Source organism: Crocodylus siamensis, chromosome 1 (assembly GCF_052110815.1).
Source record: "Crocodylus siamensis isolate JL-2025a chromosome 1, ASM5211081v1, whole genome shotgun sequence".
Lineage (NCBI taxonomy): Eukaryota > Metazoa > Chordata > Crocodylia > Crocodylidae > Crocodylus > Crocodylus siamensis.
Window position 1 is genome coordinate 112,647,841 of NC_143395.1, and position 18,324 is coordinate 112,666,164.

General features: G+C 44.4%; 1 protein-coding gene across 5 annotated transcripts in view; it reads left to right on the forward strand.

Annotated features, from left to right (window-relative positions):
- PHACTR2 (phosphatase and actin regulator 2) overlaps window positions 1-18,324 on the forward strand; it is a 243,410-nt gene that overhangs the window by 151,489 nt on the left and 73,597 nt on the right. For all 5 annotated transcript variants that reach the window (XM_090040762.1, XM_090040788.1, XM_090040778.1 and 2 more), the window contains exon 2: window positions 17,337-17,504. In XM_090040762.1, the coding sequence (XP_089896888.1) occupies window positions 17,337-17,504 (168 nt within the window). The remainder of the gene's footprint in view (window positions 1-17,336; window positions 17,505-18,324) is intronic.

The window sequence follows — 18,324 nt, forward strand, 5'->3', positions numbered from 1 at the left end:
CAGTGGAGGGAGAAGAGGAAAAATACAATTTATTATCAGTCCTAGTTGTGGGTTTTTTTCCCCCTTCTGATCTGAGCCAACTGAATACTGATCACAGCAAAGATAATAGGTGGGAACTATTTAATTTTTTAATCGAATCAGTTTCTGATATGTGCATACAGGGAACATGTCCTTTTCATTCCTCACAAAAGAACTGAAACTAAACTGTTGAAATATGAGTAAGTGATGAGAATGCAGGACAATCTGAATGTGATAATGAAGACCGTCTCGTGCCCACATGGGAACAATTAATGTTCCATAGGCATTTCTTTATATGTGTTACAAACCCAGAGTCAAATCCTAAGGTTTGTGACTGTTTATTCAGCCTGTAGGCAAACTCTTGCTCAAGTGAATGGAAGCACTGAGAGTCTGGGGCTATTTATACTTGACACAATGCAGTGCTGTGTAAAAATACCCAAGTTGGCTTTAAATGAGCATGTCATTCCCTTGTGGCTAATACACCCTGCTTTTCAGGATAAATTATCTTAGGCAGAGTGCTGCTGTATTATAACTATATCACCTAGCTCAGGAGCTGTATTGGCACAGCACTATGCCTTGTAGACATACCTTTGGCATATGTCTTCACTGTAGAGTTAACTAGAAGAACATCAAGCAAAATAGCACTTCAGTAGCACAGTATGACCACTGAACCTGTAGTCTGAAATCCAAAAGCCATCTACAGTTAAAAGTACTGCTCCACTTGACTTAAGGGTTTATTTGTATGCATGGGACTAGCATTAAGGGCAGTATTCAAGTTAACTCTTCGGGGAAGACAAATTTCATAGTTGGTAGGGTGGGAAGGGACCTCAGCAGGTGATCAAGTCTGACCCCCTGCCATGGCAGGAAAGCGTGCTGGGGTCAAATGACCCCAACAAGGTGTTCATCTAGCCTCCTCTTAAAGACCCCCAGGGTAGGAGCTAGCACCACTTCTCTTGGAAGTTGGTTCCAGATCCTAGCTGCCCTGACTGTGAAGTAGCGCCTCCTGATGTCTAGCCTGAATCTACCCTCTGCTGGCTTGTGACCATTATTCCTAGTCATTCCTGGTAGTGCTCAGGGGAACAGGGACTCCCTCAATGCCTTCTGGTCCCCTCTGACTAGTTTGTAACAGGCCACTAGATCCCCTCTCAGTCTTCTCTTGTGGAGCCTGAACAGGTTCAGGTCCCGTAGCCTCTCCTCATAGGGCCTGCCCTGTTCCCCCCGATCATGCGAGTGGCCCTCTTCTGGACCCTTTCCATGTTGTCCACATCCCTCCTGAAGTGCGGCACCCAGAACTGGATGCAGTACTCCAACTGCAGCCTAAGCAGTGCCGCGTGGAGGAGGAGGATCACCTCCTTGGACCTCCTTGAGATGCATCAGTGGATGCATGACAAGGTACAGTTGGCCTTCCTGACTGCGTCCCCACACAGTTGGCCCATGTTCATTTTGGCGTCAATAATGACTTCAAGATCCTTTTCTGCCTCTGCACTGAGGAGAAGGGAGTTCCCCAGGCTGTAGGTATGGTGCTGGTTCTTCCTCCCCAGGAGCAGTGCCTTGCACTTGTCAGTGTTGAAACCCATCCTGTCTCATCCACTCACCCCTGTAACCTGTCTAGTTCTGATTGCAACCTATTCCTCCCTTCTGGCGTGCCAACTTCCCCCCACATCTTAGTGTCATCAGCAAATTTGAACAGGGTGCGTTTTACCCCCTTGTCCAAGTCACTGATGAAGATGTTGAATAGTGTGGGCCAAGGACTGAGCCCTGGGGGACCCCACGGCCCACATCCCTCCAGGTTGAATAAGACCCATCCACCACCTTTCTCTGGGTGCGGACCTCCAGCCAGTTAGTGACCCATTTGACTGTGTAGGTGTTGACGCCACAGTCCCCCAGTTTTTTTTAATGAGAATGGGGTGAGAGACAGTGTCGAAGGGCTTCCTAAAGTCCAGAAAGACTACATCCCCTGCTACCCCTGCATCTAAGGATTTGGTGACCTGTTCATAGAAGGCCACCCGATTGGTCTGGCAGGACCTGCCTCTAATGAACCCATGTTGGTTGCCCCTAAGCATAATCTCCCCTGCTGGCCCCTCGCAGACATGCGCCAGGATAATTCTCTCAAAAAGCTTACCCAGGATCAAGGTAAGACCAAGTGGCCTATAGTTTCCTGGGTCCTCCTTCCTCCCTTTTTTGAAAATGGGAACCACATTGGCCCTTTTCCAGTCCTCTGGCACCACACTAGAGCACCACGACTGCTCATAAAGCCATGTCAGGGGTCCTGCAATGACCTCTGCTAATTCCCTCAGCACTCTGGGGTGGAGATTGTCAGGACCAGCTGATTTAAATACATCCAGTACCTCCAGAAGTTCCCTGACTAGATCCTCACTGACCCTAGGGCTGGGTGTCCCTCCCCTGGGGCCTATGGGTGTGTTGGTGGGGCGGTGACCCGTTCCCTGCTCAGGAAGATGAAGGCAAAGAAATTGTTAAATAGGTTAGCTTTGTCGTCTGGTGTGACAACCAGATTTCCTAGCATGTCTTGCAGAGGCCCCTCGTTACCTGGTGTACCTCCTTTTTACCCCCTATATATTTAAAAAAGGACTTCTTGTTGTCCTTGATCCGGGTAGCTAGTCCCAGTTCCATCTCTACCTTGGCCTTCCTGACCACCCCCTGCATCCCTGAGCAACCGAGGTATAGTCGTCCCTGGTGATGGCCCCTCCCTTCCATTGGGTGTATGTCTCCTTTTTAGCTAAGAGACATTCCCATATGCTTTTGGTGAGCCATGGGGGCTTTTGGGCTCTCTTGCCCCCTTTGATCCGTGTTGGGATTACCTCCCTTTGGGCTGGGAGGATCATCTCCTTAAGGAACAACTACTCTTCTTGGACACCTGACTCCTCTCCCTCTGGGACCTAAGTGCCTCCCCAGCTATTCTCTTTACCTCGTTGAAGTCTGCCCACCTGAAGTCCAGGGCTGCTGCCTTGCAGCAGGCCTTTGCCACCTTGTGCTGGATGGTGAATTCCAGCAGGTGATGATCGCTGTCGCCCAGGTGGTCAAGCATCTGCAGACCCCTCACCAGGTCATTGCCCGTGGACAGGACTAGGTCCAACAAGGCGTTTCCTCTGGTGGGGCTGTGCACCTCCTGGGTTACATGGAGGTCCTGTATCTCAGCTAGAAACTTACATGAGCAGTCAGACCTGGCTGACTGCTCTTCCCAGCAGATATCTGGAAAGTTTAGGTCACCTATGATGACCATATCCTTTGACCTAACTACCTCCATGAGCTGACTTAAGAATTCCTGGTCTAGCTCTTCCCCTTGGTTGGTGGTCTGTAGTAGACCCCCACCGTTAAGTCCCTTTCCCCTCGACTTCCTTATATTCTAGCCCAGAGCACTTCAGTGTGCCCCTCCTCTGCCCCGTGCTACTTGTTGAGGATGTGTATTCCTGCTTGATGTAAAGTGCCACACCCCCACCTTTCTCCCTGTCCTATCCCTCCTGTATAGCCTATAGCCCTTGATTTCACTGCCCAGTCATGCGTTGGGTCCCACCACGTTTCAGTGAGCCCCACTATGTCTGGGTTGGTGTCAGCTAGCAGGAGGGTAAGTTCCTCCTGCTTATTCCCCATACTACGAGTGTTTGTGTAGAGGCATTTGAGGCCTCCTGAAGATGTGTGCACTGGCTCCCTAATCTCAGGTGCCCGGGTCCCTGTTGCTTACCTGGGTATTTGTTCTGCCCGTTGTTGGTCTAGGCTGGGCTGTTCTTGTGGATGACGCTTGGTTTAGTGGTCCAAGGCTTCCTTTGCCCTCGTCTTCCCCTTCCCTTGATGAGCCTAGTTTAAAGCCCGTCAGAGGAGATCCACCAACCTAGAAGAGAACACGCGCTTACCTTTAAGGGAAAGGTGAAACCCATCCTACCCGAGCATGTCTCTTGTCCTAATGTGCCAAAGCCCGCCTCGAGACACCAGATCACAGGTTCTGGAAAACACTTTAAATGCTGGAACACCCTTTATTCTACCTTTCCCTATACAACGTAATGGGAATCTGAAATAGAGTTAAATCTAGTGGACACTATCTCTGAAAGGTACCTTGTTTTGAGAGTATTGGCTAGGGACAGAAATTGCACATAAACAAGTGTAAGTGATCAGAAACTAATTTAAACCTGTGACCAAACAGAAGCTCAGTTTCAATATGAACAAACCCAGTTTAAGATGGACTTGGATGGATGTAGTATCAGGTTAAATCATTTTATGTTAGAGCAGTCTATCGAACTTCTGTCCCAGATCTCCTCCCAACACAAGTTACCTTGCAGTCTCCCAGCATCCCTGGATGCTTTGTGCCCCTGCAAACCCCACCTCATAGGACAGCCGACTGGAACATGCCCCACACTCCACTGCTCCAGCCCAGTGCCTAGCTGGCCATGCCCCCAGGCTGTCACAGAGCTGGGGCAGCAAAGCCTCTGCCTTGGCTCCCCAGCCTGCATCCTGCCTGCACGTGTCAGCCTTGAGCCCCCCCACCTCCACCCTGCCAAAAGGAGCCAAAGGGAATTGCCCTCCACCCCTACATTGCTTGGCTCCATCAATGCTGCAGGTAGAAGGGTGGGGAGCATTCACCTCTGCTTACCACAGCAGGGGAGCCCCTGTCTGTGGGAAGCCCTGCAAGGTGCAGGGCACCCCACATACTCCTATGCCCAACTGTGTGGGCCAGCGTGTGGCCCAGGGAAATCTTCCTCCCTTCCCCCCCCTTTGGTAGCAGCTGAGTCGAGCAGAACCCAGCCCTGCAAGGGAGGGTGGGGGTTCCTGTCAGCACAGGGTTCCCCAGTGCAGGGCAGCCCTGGACTGGGGGACACTGGGCTACAGAAAGGCCCCTGAGGTATGGGGCTCTCCCACACAGGCAGATGCCCAGCTCAGGGGGCTCCTTCCCCCACTCTGCAGGGGGACAGCTGTGGGGGTTGGGGTGTTTGCTGGGCAGTCAATCAGGGATGGCCCCCTGCTTGGCTGGGCTGGGGCATGCTCAACCACCCCAGCCCAGCCAAGACTGAGAGGCATGCTCAACTGCCCCCCACCTTCTGATCTTGGCCACTTTGATTCTTTACCTGATCTGCGCTCAGCTTTCTACTCCCTACCTGATACGATGCTCTGCTTTCGGCTCCCTGCCCTATCTGTCACCGTGCTACCTGTTTCTTCCCCAGTCTGCTGCATGCCACACAAAGAAGCTGTACATGCTACTTGTGGCACCCACACTGCAGGTTTGCTACTCCTGCTCTGAAACCTGTAGCTCTGTAGATGCTCATGCCCTTTGCTTCTGTGAAATATGACCTTGAGAAAAGTTCAACACCTTAAAACAGATCTTAGAAATGTTGTCAAAGGGACTTGAAGAGAGTGTGCACGTGCATGTGTAATATACTGTTAATATAAGGATAATATAATTCCTGCTCAATTTTAGGAGATGTTGCTATTTTTCTGAGATGTGTCAGTATGGATGCATATGGACTTCATTTGTGACTAACTCTTTTAGGGAAAGCATAGCCAGGGGTGGTTCCAGGGGGTGCAGTGGTGCATTTGCACTCCCCCTTGATTCCTGCCACATCCAAACTTTAAAACCAGCTGCCTGAGAGGGGCAGCAGCATTTCTATTCAGGCAGTGCTGGCAAAGTCAATTGACTTCATGATTAATTAAAATCTACCTGATTCCTGCTAATCTCTTTTCACATCACAGATGTTAAGGACCGTCTCTCCTTTTAATCGTCTTGATGTTCCACTATTCAAACTATCCTTTCTTTTGCAATTTTGCTGTCTGTTAGCCATTCCTGATAATGTCTTGCTTCTGTTTCACAGCTGCAGACTGTTTTTAGCTCTAGCTAAAAACCTTCACTCAGGTGTAGTACTATTAACTCAGGTGTAGAAATGTCTGAAACTGAAGTATGGGAGGCACTGTCAAAAACACTCAGAAAGGCCAAATTTTGTTTTATGAATCTGAGTAAGAGATGTCCATTCAGTTATAATGTCCATAGGACTAATGAAACAGTCACTTTCCCCTGTTTTTCCCTAGTTTTTGCTTTTAAACCTAGTATATAATCTAGAAAATTAATGCACATTCCAATAAATTTATTTTGCTTTTGCTTTGATTTTAAATTAAATAATGCAGCACTAGGACCCTACCATATTAGTAATGATTCTAGTTTCTCTGTAGCTGGAGAAAAATGTTTTGTGCTATATATAGGATGCTGTTCCACACCATCTGCACCCCCTTTTCAAAATCCTAGGTCTGCCTATGCACATAATATTCCAGCATATCCTTTCTAAGTACCTGTGAGCACATGTGCATTACTAAGAGTACTTTTCAGACCATCACTGATAGCCCAATGGCCATTTCTATCCCTGTAGCAAAACTGTGACATTCAGGTGGGCACATGCACTCCTGCTGTGGCAAAACCCAGGAACTATGCCCACTATCCACTTCTGCTATTTTAAGGCAGCAGTCAGAATTCATTTGAAATAGCCACTACTCACCCCGTTTAGCTCATCCTTAGCAGGAGGTCCAATTAACATTTTGCAGCATTGGCAGCCCCAGATGGAAACTACCATTCAGCCACCCACATAAGAAGTTTAACTTTTTCCTTTCAGTTAATTAAATCACAATCAAATCAATTAGTTCATGACAGAGTTTCCCCAAAGTTAAAACTCCAGATGTATGGCAAGGCAAAGGCATTTTTATGCCAGCTCATTGTGCTGTTTTGAGGTGAATTACAGCTTTCACATTTCCAGTGTATCCACTGAGGATTAGTTGCATTTTTTTTTTTTGACTTCCAAGAAGGGGGCAGGGAGAAAAGAGTGAAAAATGTATTCCCAGTTGTTTTTCTTCAAGGAAAATTGATATATTGTTGGAGAATTTAGGAGATTTTTATTTTAAATGATACTGATAGTGTCAAAAGTGGTTGTTTTAATAAAAGGGTCAAATATTTTGCCATTCAAATGTCTTGAATGTTTTTCTGGAAATAAGCAGTTTCACATACTCCATTGCAAGTGCATGGGTTATTGTTCTAGTCAGTGAATTAGGCTAACATGCAGCTGCATAAACACATTGATTTTGCAATGCTAGAGACCATGACTTCAAATTGTGGCACCCTCTGGGAAGACTGCACTGAAGTTGCAGTGTTCTCAGAAGGAGATGTGAGGACTCAGTAAACCAGGCTGTTTTTTGTTGCACACTTGATTGGGAAGGGAGGGAGAAATGAGAGAGAAATAAGTTCACAAGTGAATATCGAGGAGACTGTTTAAAAATATAAATATACAGAACACTAGGACCCAGCCCACAAAAACAAGGTAAATCTGAGGTCAGGTTTTCACATCCTCCAGTGTTTTTCTCAAATCTTTTTATGGTTAGACATCAGTAACTATGGTCAACTATATATATATTTCAAAAAGGCTGCCTTGCTGAGTGTTAAAGCAAATTTTCATGTTATATATGTAAGTATTGTAAGAACTGTTTATATGCATCCCATTCTTAATCCGTGCATTTAAATGAATGATGTACCAGTGGTATATATTGTGACCTAAGGGAGCAGTATGAACACATGGATCACCCAGTTGACCTAAGAGCAGAACACTATGATATTCAGCTCACTATGGCTCTTAAACACCTTGGGCAAAATATAAGCTGCAGTAGCATCAATTTCTTTGCTTTTGGAACCTTGTGTCTCAGCTTAACATACTAAGTTCTTGTAGCAGAGATAGTAGTATTGATAATAATACTTCCTTACCAAACAGGGATGGTTGTGGGGATTTATGACTTTAAATTTGCAAAGCACCATAAAAATGCTAAAATCATTACTCTATCTATCTATCTATGGTGAGATGCCTGGGCTCTCCAGGCAATGTATAGGGAGAGTTAGGCACCTGAGAATGGCAATCCATGACAGCCAACCTACTTAGTAGAAAGCTGTCAGTGTGCTCAGTGTACCACTGTCTAGCACTAACCAGAAGGAAAACGTGAGGACAGAAGTGCATCTTAAATGTTTTCTCTCCCTTCTCTGCAAGCAGATGCCTCTCTCTACCTGAGAACCCTTTCCAGAGACATGGGGTTGGCCTGTGCCCTTTCTTTCAAATAACTGATTAGGCTTCACTCTGGCAGATGCTACTGGTATCTTAATAGTTCAGTCATCAGAGAACTTATCCAAGAATTGGAAGAACAGGCTCAGTTCTCTCTTCTGCCTAACAACTCAAAACCATATCTCTCAACCGCTGAGAGAGTGCTGTCACCACCAGGAGGGCTCCTCTGGTTGATAATAGACTGCTGCATGGTCACCAACCCACGAGTCATGAAGCTAGGAGGACAGCAAACCAGCTGAAGTGCAACTCCAGGCTTTCACACAGAACACATGTGTAGCAGCAGCATCTGCTGTAACCTGCAAGGAGTGGACATGTGACATATACCCTGTACTGTTGTAACTTATTTGGGTCTGGTGTACAGTTACTAGAGGAAAATCAGGGATAAAATTACAATGGGATGTTACATTAGTGTAAGTGCCATAAGTTTGTTGCTGTTGCAAGGCAGCCATTCACTATAGGCAGGTAGGCTATTACCTGCTCCCCTCCTGTAATAGCACCTGCTGCAAGAAGCTATGCCCGGATAGCTGGTCATCTCTCTGTTTGAGATCCCTGCATTAGTTGCATCGTTTTCCTATAACCTTCACCACTGTATATGTGTCATAAGCTGAGGTCCTTTGTAGCCAAGCAAGGAGGGAACTTCCTTGGGAGGGAAAACTTCTGAGTTCCAGTCTTTGCCATTAGGCATGTCTGTGCATTTTATCCAATGACTTTATCATGCAAAATGCGCACAGTCTCTGTTGCCTGGACCAGAATCCGGGTCTCCCTCTTCCCAGGTGAATGTACATATCACTGGATGCTCACTGCTGCTTACTTCCTCTCTCTTGTACCTCAACATGTGAATTCTTTGGTGCCTTGACTCAGCAGGACAGGAGAGAGTGCAGCCACCATGCCTTGTTTCTTACCTGATCTCATAGAGCAGGGATGGGCAACCTGTGACTTGAGTGCCACAGCTGACTTCATAGTTTCATAGTTGGTACGGTTGGAAGGGACCTGAGCAGATCATCAAGTCTGACCCCCTGCCATAGGCAGCCTGTGTGTGTGGCACAGATCCTGAAGAAAGCAGAGCAGCAGATCAGGCAGGGGAAAGGCATCGGAGTGGTACTCAGCAAAGGTGCAAGTTTTAATTTGTGGCATGCTTTCCAAAAAGGTTGGTCCCCGCTAACACTTTCAGGGCAGCTGTGGGTTTGAAACCCAGCAGGATGAGAAGGGCATTAAACCTGGGTTTCCCATATCCTGAGCAGGTTCTCCAATAAATGAGCTATTAAGTGGGCATACCAACATTGAATGAAAGTGCCTGTAGCTGCTGAATTTTGTGTTTTGTTTCTGGCATAGGGATTCCCCACTTGTGAATCCCAAACTTTGGGCATGAGATTGAAAACAAGATGTACAACTCAGCCATTCAGACAAGATGGTGGCACCTGTGGGTACATGCACTTGCAGAATTTTAGGCATCTAAATAAGTTTCTACCAGAAAACTTAGACATCTGTGGACTGTCAGGCACAGAAGCAGTTGGGAGAGGTTCTTTTGGATTTCTCCCTAAGTCTTAGACAGCAAAATTCTGCTTACGTTGCACACAAATGCTTTTTCTGGATCCAGCCCTAAGTGACTTGTTAACAGTTACATAATAGACTTACAGCTGTAAGCAGAAGCAGAATTAAGAAACTTTAGTGCCCAATCTTGTGCTCCACTGGACTAATACAATTGTAATATGATATTGTAACAATCTCTGGAGGTACGCAATGAAAAATGCTGCATCTGTAGCTCAAATTTTATATGTATAATACAGGCTGTATGTATTTGCACTGTGTAAATTTGTAATGTTATCATTTTGGTAAGGTAATGTCCCTGTAGCATTTAACTATGTTAGAATATTGTTTTAATGTTCATATTAATAGTGGCCACACAACTCAAAGTTGCATTCAAATTAACATGGACTTGCTATTTTAGGTGGAGAAAAGAATTATAACATTCAACAACTATGCAAGTTGAGCAACATTTTTTGGCATAAAAAAATCCTTTGAGTACAGTCTGTTTGTTGTAGCTAGCTACTTAATTACTCGTGTTTTACGTATCTTTCTAATGAGCAGTCACTCAAATTATTAAAAGCAGACTATAATCAAAGAATTTTCAACTTGTAATTATTAAAATGTGGTTGCACTCTAAAAAGTTGTTATAAAAATAGCTTAGGGATGTCCCACATTTCCCTAAATTATTCCAAATAGAATTAGTCCAATTTATGAGTAAAAATATATGAGTTTTATTCCTGACTGTTAACACTGCACACTTATCCCAGGACCAGACAGTAAAGTTTGATTCCCTTTAGCTGATGTTTTGCCAACAGCAGAGTTAGATGAAAGCAGGAAGCAATATGTGACAAAGATAGTTCTTTTCTTTTCTTTTTTTTTTTCTTTTTCATGAATTTTCTTCAAACCTACTCTCTAGGAAAGGCCTGCAAGGAATAAATTAATGAAGTCCTTTGAAATAACTGGGAATAGTCCCACAGGCTACAATGGCTTTTTTTATCAGGCCCTTTTTAAGAAGCATGGGGGTGCCTATGACAGGTACTAAGCTACTCAGTACAGGCAGCTTGTACTAGGTAGCATGTCTGGAGCACTTCTACACCTTGGCAATCCCTGGCAGCTGCAGTGTGAATTGGGGCAGCCTGTGAGGGTGCTGTATTTTGCAGTGGCAGCCTGCAGTTCAGGGAGGCAATGTGATACCCTTCTTCGCCCTTGTGCCTGTTTCATCACCACTGCAGAGGTGGATCAGCTGGGTGGTTTTCAGGCCTAGCTTTTTAGTTGCTGGTCAACTACGTGACCTACAGATTTTAACTAAATAAAAAGTGCTCAGGATGACAAACATCAGCTTTGTGCATTTTGAGATAGCATGTTCAGAGATTAAAATTATTTACAACTTTGATGTTCCTAAATCTCCTGCTTTGCTTGTCTGACAGCCCCTGATAATAGTGCGGGGCTTACATGATAACTTATCGCTAAGGAAAACGGGCAAAAATGGTTGTCACACAGCAGGCACCTTCAAATGTCCTTATTTGCCTGTCACACAACAGCATTCAGTGTCTACAAGTAGCTTTTACACAAGGAAGCCCCTTCCATCCATGCCATGCCTTGTTAAATTCAGTGGTGTTCCCCAAGGGCTCAAACATCTACCCAAATAGAACCCATTACAGGATCTGGGCCTAAGATGCAACTGAATAATACGAAGGGCTAAATAGAAACTTTTCATGGGAACCCCGCATAATGTTTTTCAAGTCCTCTTTCCATTAATATGTTCTTGAATTACCCACTGGAAGCTCTGTTCAGGAGAGAGCGTGTTTAAGTGTTTTCCTGAGTTGGGATGGATTTGATCACATGAGTTGGAGCCAAGGAGTGGAAATTTTCTTGCATCTCTATTAGCTTCCAAAAAGGATGTCCATTAAAATTATATCAAATAGTATAATATAAAATAGGAAATAAATAGTAACAATGAATGGTATTGGTATTCATTCAAGAATGAACTGAAGGTAAATAAAATCATAAGAAATAGTTGTGTGACCTGGTTGTCCAAATGTAAAACTATTCCCGCGGCAACTTAATCTGAAATGAACTGCCTTTCATTTCCTTCTGTATTCAGTGAAATTAGCTACCTCCTGGCTTTCAGGTGAAAAATTTGCAGATGGGTAAAAGTGTGAAATCATGTCACAGTAAATCCACAGAGACTGTATTACCAGATGCCCTAATGTCAAAGTGAATAGGTATTGTGTATAGAGGGCAAGTGAGAACATAAAAGGGAAAAGCCAAGATTTCCAGGCACTGTCAGCAATGCAAGGGACCATGCTAACAGGTCTTTGTCTCAGTGCATGTGTTGTACTTATAATGATTTAAAAGAGGGCATGTTGGCACTCTGAGGTGAAAATATATCCCTTTATTCTGTAGTAACGTATGGCATGTAAAAACAAATAATGTAAATCTGAAACACCAGTTTCCTCAAAGTCTTTTTAGGATGAGGAGTAACAGTTCTAGGGAAATCTTTCCACAATGCTATGACACTTCATTGTGAAATCATTTTCTTGGAGGCAGTGTTAGATGGTAACAGAATATATTAGTCCATGCTTTCCTTTGAATTAGAATGTTGATATACAGGTGCATATCAGTTCAGAAATGTTATTGTGTCCTTCCTGATAGAGTCGTTCTAAATCAGCATACAAAGCTTGGCCATGTTTGTTTCTTGCATCCAGGTCTCTTCTGGGCCACTATTCAAAATGAAGGAATAAAACTAAAGGCAAGTGTTTATTAAATGGACTTCCTCTCTGTTTATCTTCAGAAAGATTTGCTCTGAATCCTGTTTTCCAGAGTTGAAGTTTTCTTATTCTTTAAATAGAAATATGTGCCACTCAATTGATGCCCTGCTTTGCTTAGGAAATTCTATGCTTATGTGAAGAGGAGACTTTTTTTTAGTTATGCACGGTTTACCACCATCTATATGCCATTAATATAGAGCTAAATATTGTCACTGAGGTCCAACTGAAAGAAGAAATTTCAGAGCCCTGTGGGAAGCTCTAGAAGTCGCAGTACTTCCTGTAGGAATGACAGGTGCAAAAAACTTACTAGGGACCTGATCAGTTTATGAAAGGAATTATATGATGTAGTTGCCAGTGATGATATGGAAGAGGGCCCAGTGACTATGATCCACTCCCTGCACTGTGTTGAACTCAGGTACCCCATAAGCCAGCAACCAACACCCTGGCCCCTGGTCCAGAGAACAGTCTCCAGCTGTAGAATACTAGATCCATTTCTTCAGAACTCTGCACCTACTTCTCCAGACTGAAACAGGAGCTTAGCACATCAGTAATGCCTTTCCCCTCTAAACTGGAGGTCTCCTGCAGGGATCTGTATACTCCACAGAGCAGGGGTGGGGAAACAACAGCCCATGGGCTGGATCCAGCCTGCCAATTGATTTTTATCTGGCCCACAGCTGCCCCCACGGTGCTCTGCATGGGGCTGAGCCCCACTTGCTTCCATTCGGGGCAGCCCATACTGTGCTCCCTCCCAAGTCCACCAGCCTCAGCCAGCGCACACAGCTTCCTGACAGGGTTGCTCCCAGTGTGGCTGCAACTGCCTGGATACTACTCAGCTCCCTCCACCTCCACGGACTCCTTCTCCTGTCCCTGCTGTGCCATTCCAGATTGGGGGGAAGCTACAGCCGGGCAGCTCTTGCTCCAGCATGCAGGGTTCCAGCTCCAGCTTCTGGCTACCTTCTTCCCAGCCTGCCTGCTGGGTGCAATGAGCCTCCGGGCAGGGAAGTGGGTGGACGGTGGCCAGGAGCTGGAGCTAGAGCTGGGGTCCTACATGCTGGGGCAGGAGCCACCCAGCTGCATCCTCCTTCCTGCCTGGCTGGGCATCTGCTGCCCAGCGTGTCCTCATGACCACTGCCTCTGCTTCCCATTGCTGCCTGCTGCCTGAAACGGCACAGCAGGGGAAGGAGGAGGAGGACCCGCTGGAGCCGGGGATAACTGAGCACTACCCTGGTTGGAGTGCAGCTCTGGCTTCCCTGGGTGAGAGCAGGTGGGGCTCAGCCCCATGCAGATTGCTGCAACTGTAGGCCAGATGGGGGATGGACCAGAGCTGCACCTGCACCATCCAGGTGAGCTCTGCTGCACACATCCCCTGCCCCCTTCCTCCCTCCACGCCCAGCCAACTTTTGGGACCTAGTGCACAAGCGGCCCACCACATGCATGCACACACACACCCACCCTGCACCCACCCTCCACACAAGTTACAAATTGTGTAAATTTGACTACAGTTTGAACTGTTTTGCTATCAACCCTATATATACTTCTCAAGAAAACATAAATCAGGACAAAAATTAGTTTTTGAAATAAAATTAGCACACTTTATAGTAAATGTTTGGATTTTAGTATATAATTTGGTTTTTTATCCTTAATTTGTTAAAATGATATCTTCTGAAAGATTTTGTGTGCCGCCCTCGACAGCTTACCAAAATTCATCAAGTGGCCCTCCAGTCAAAATAATAGCCCACCCCTGCCATAAGGGATTGCATTCTGCAGGCTTTCTACCTCAGTCAGACATCAATTATACTTTTTCTCCTGGCCCAGGGACGCATGAAGGAGAATTGCTGCTACCTACGGGCCTCAGTATTGACTAAGTTACTTGCAGGCTTTTTGCTAAGTACAGATGGTCAAAAAGCATGAGGCTGAATCAATTCCATCTTTGTAGGTTAGTCTAAGCTGCAGATTAAACTGAGAAACAACTGGACACACGTTTACCTTTGAGTCAGGAAATGCAGCCACATGCTTGCAGTGGCTCAAGCCAGAACCTGCGGGGTGTTAGAGCACAGCTCTCTGGCATGTAACAAGCATGGGCTGTGTGTTTGCTTCTTCTTCCTGCTGCCCCCAAGGTCACTAGGATTTGCAGTCCAGAATCAGAAAAGCAGGATTCTGCAGAGTTGCTCATCACTTCCTCTTCCTGGGTCCAGGTGCCTCTGGGATTTGTAGTCCACAGTAGCAACCAGCAGTAACTTTCAGTAAGTTTAGCAGGGCAAAGCAGCTCTGTACTTTGGGAAAGATGGGGTTTAACCCTCCTCCCTGACCTCAGACCTCAGCCAGGGTTTGCTGGGGGGCGGGGAGCAGTCCCTGCCTCCTTCCCCCTGCCCCCTCCAGCCCTTCTCTGCTAAAGCAGACAGCACAGCCTAGCTCAGCCCAGGGCTGGAAAGCATGCTGGGATGCTGGGGGACTCTGATTTTACTTGAACCAGGAAGGGGTCTGTGACACAAGTTTCACAAACTGGTTTGACCAAATCAGTTAAATCTGAGACTACACTTAACCAGGTTTACCATAAACCAGTTTCAGCCATTTTTAAACTGGTTTATGTGTACTGAGCTTTATTCTGTTACAGGTTTAAACCAGTTTCTGATCACTTAAACTGGTTTGTGTGTAACTTCTGTCCCTAGCCTTCTAGTGCTCTTTCATTTGTCAGTTCCTCCCTGGTTTCTCAGAATTTGCTTGGAGGCAGCTGATTAATGCCAGGTAGGATGGATCTAACTCTCCAAGAGTCATCCTTGTGATAGACTAAAGTCATGACTGCTGCTCACTCAGAAGGGGCAACTGGGGAGACTTCTTATGTCTTTCTATCCTCTGAACCTATGCAAAGGCCAGCTATAGTTTATTATCCAGCACCCATGGGGAATGTGGGGGCACCAGATAACAAAATATCCAAGTTAACTGAGAGTCCCAAACAGGCATCTTTGCCTATTCAGGCTGCCACTTCCCCTACCATGTCTGGGGCGTTGCCGCCCTTCCCGCGGCATCGCTGCCCCTCCCACGGGTTCTGCAGGCCCTGAGGGACAGGGAGGCGGCCCCCATGAAGCCTACTATGCCTCAGACTGTGAGGGGCTTGGCAGCACAGGCTGCTTAGCCCTGGGTTGTTGGGGCTCGGAGAAACCAGAAGTGCCACGGTGGGTACTTCCAGTTTCACTTTACATTACAAGCTGGCATGCCGGTTAATAGAACATGCTGGCTTGTAAAGTGCCTGTTAATGGAGCTTTTACTGTACCACTGATTATCTTTATTAAATCTAATGGTAGCACCCTCCTTACAGCTTCATTCTATTTTATAGCTTTCTGTTTTTTCAAGGTAATTACTAAAAAGTTAAGTATCCAAGTCACCCATCTAGAAGATTTAAATAATTGCAATTAGACCTGGAAAGATCCTCTTATGATATCTGTTTCATCTTCCTGGCAGTGCAGGACTTATGCCATTTAACAGCCTAACTTATTCAGGTTTATTGAGTAAATGCTGCATTTGGCTCCTTAGTTTTAACTCTGTAGAATTTACTCGAGTTACACTAGGGATCAATATGACCGCTTGTTTGTTACAGAATATTGAGAATAACAATTTCTTGGCTTTAAACTGGCTGACATCAGTGTTTTCAAACTCTCCCACGGCAATGAATTTTTTAAACATCTCAAATCAATACTTAAGTCTAAGACAAATATAATTTCATCTAACAAAAATTGATTTCCAGAGGGCTAGAGTTCATAGTGACGTTATGGGCCAGTAGATGGGACACAGGCTCATGATTCAAGAAATCTATACTTTCCTCCCTGCATCTGCCATGGTTCATTTAGCTGTTCTGTGCCTCAGTTTCAGTCTCAATAGAATGGAAGTAATTTTATTTTCCCTCCTTTGTAAAATACTCTTTTATATGCATATTGATTATTATCGACAGTGGCTTCAAATGTGTTCTTAACCAGTTATAACTGAAACATACTAATCAATCAAAGTCATCATAAAAATCCTTATCCTCCAAAAATATAAGCATACATTTCATTTTATACATGTAATTAGTCTGATTGACTCAATAACACTACTCACATTACTTACAGTTAAGCATATATTTATGTGTTTACAAGATCAGAGCTAGAATGTGCCACCTATTATTGTCTTCTGTTTTAAAAAAAAAAAGCCTTTATTGAAATATAATTAAATAATGGTAGACTTCATAGTGAAAATTAGAGGAATTCATGTTTGTACATTGTAATTATATTATATGCTGTGTAATGGTACTTAAACTAGCATACAAAATTAATTATTAAGGTGATTTATGGGAAATAGTAAATCAGTTAATCATTTGTTGACCAAAAAACATTAAATATTTTTGCCTGCCATAATTTTGATAAACCCCCAAAGGATTAGTGTTAAATCCTCTTAATAAGGTATCTTAGTAGAACCCCCTGTCAATTACTGATTGCGTAGGATATCGATTTGACATGTATCTGTGTACCCATTCCAGAATAGTTAGGTTTTGAGCTCATTATCTTTTCTGTGAACATTTTGATGATAGAAAATATTCTTTTTTTTTTCATTGCAAGTTTTTTTCACCGTAATGTTTGCACAAGCAACAGGATTTTCCAGAACTCAGGATGATACCCAACCATATTTTGGTTTTAAAAATGTTGGCCTTTCTTATCTGAAATATTTTTGATGAAAATGTTCTAACCATTTCTAAATATTCAACAGTTTTGGAACAAAGGGATCTGAGCTGACAACTGCTTTGGGACTATTGGATTCACTGAAATCTAATCTGGATTCTGAAGACAGTATCTGCCCACATAGCACTTTACAATCTGATAATGGGCAGATTTAGATGTAGAATGGAGTTTCTCCCAAGTCTTCTTGTTTCAGTAATGTTTTATTTTTCTTCTTCATGTAGTTGATGGGTTAGACAAGGCTTCAATTGCAAATTCTGATGGACCAGCCCCTGGATCCCAAACTCCTCCTTTCAAGAGAAAGGGCAAACTCTCTACCATTGGTAAAATCTTTAAACCTTGGAAATGGCGGAAGAAGAAGACCAGTGACAAATTTAGAGAAACATCAGCAGGTATGCCTTGGTTCTTTTATTAAATGTAGAAAAGATTTTTAATATATTTTAAAGATAAATGAGGCCATTAGACAGCACTGCTTAAAAAGGTCCAGAAGCATATTAGGTGGTTAAGAATCACTGGGCGCATCTACACGAGATACTAAATGCGCAGTAGCTCAATTCTACTGCGCATTAGCATGTCGTGGCAAAAGCCATGCTAATGCAATTTGTCTACTGCACATTAGTCTACTGCACAGTAGAATTAGTGTACTGCATATTAGTCTACTGCACATTAGTGTCACTAAAAATATGTGCTGGCACTACTGTGCAGTAGCTGCAGTTACTGTGCATTTAGTACCTGTTATTATAGGTACTAAACTAAATGTTCAGTAACTACAGCACATTAATGCATGTGTAGATGCACCCATTGTCATGCATTTTAGGCCCACTATTTGATATAACTTAAACTGCTCCATTCCCTGGGAAAGAAATTACTTCAATTTCCATTCTGAATCTTTGAGAGGCAAGACTTGTTTGTGATATCTTTTATTGCACAAACTGTATGTGGGAGAGCTGTTAGACAAGCTTTCAGGTGCCCTTAGGTCTCCTGAGAAAGGGTACCTGAGCTGACCTAAGGAGAGCATCTGATGTCTGACATCCAGCAGATCTTCCAACTATACAATTGGTTTAGTAAAAGATATCACAAAAAAGGTGTGCCTTTCAACATTTCCTGGACCATCATTACTACAACAATACTCCAGCCCTACTATCCTGAATCGTGTCAGTAAGAACTTTTAAAGAAATTGCTGTTTATATAGGATCGATACCATGTATTATT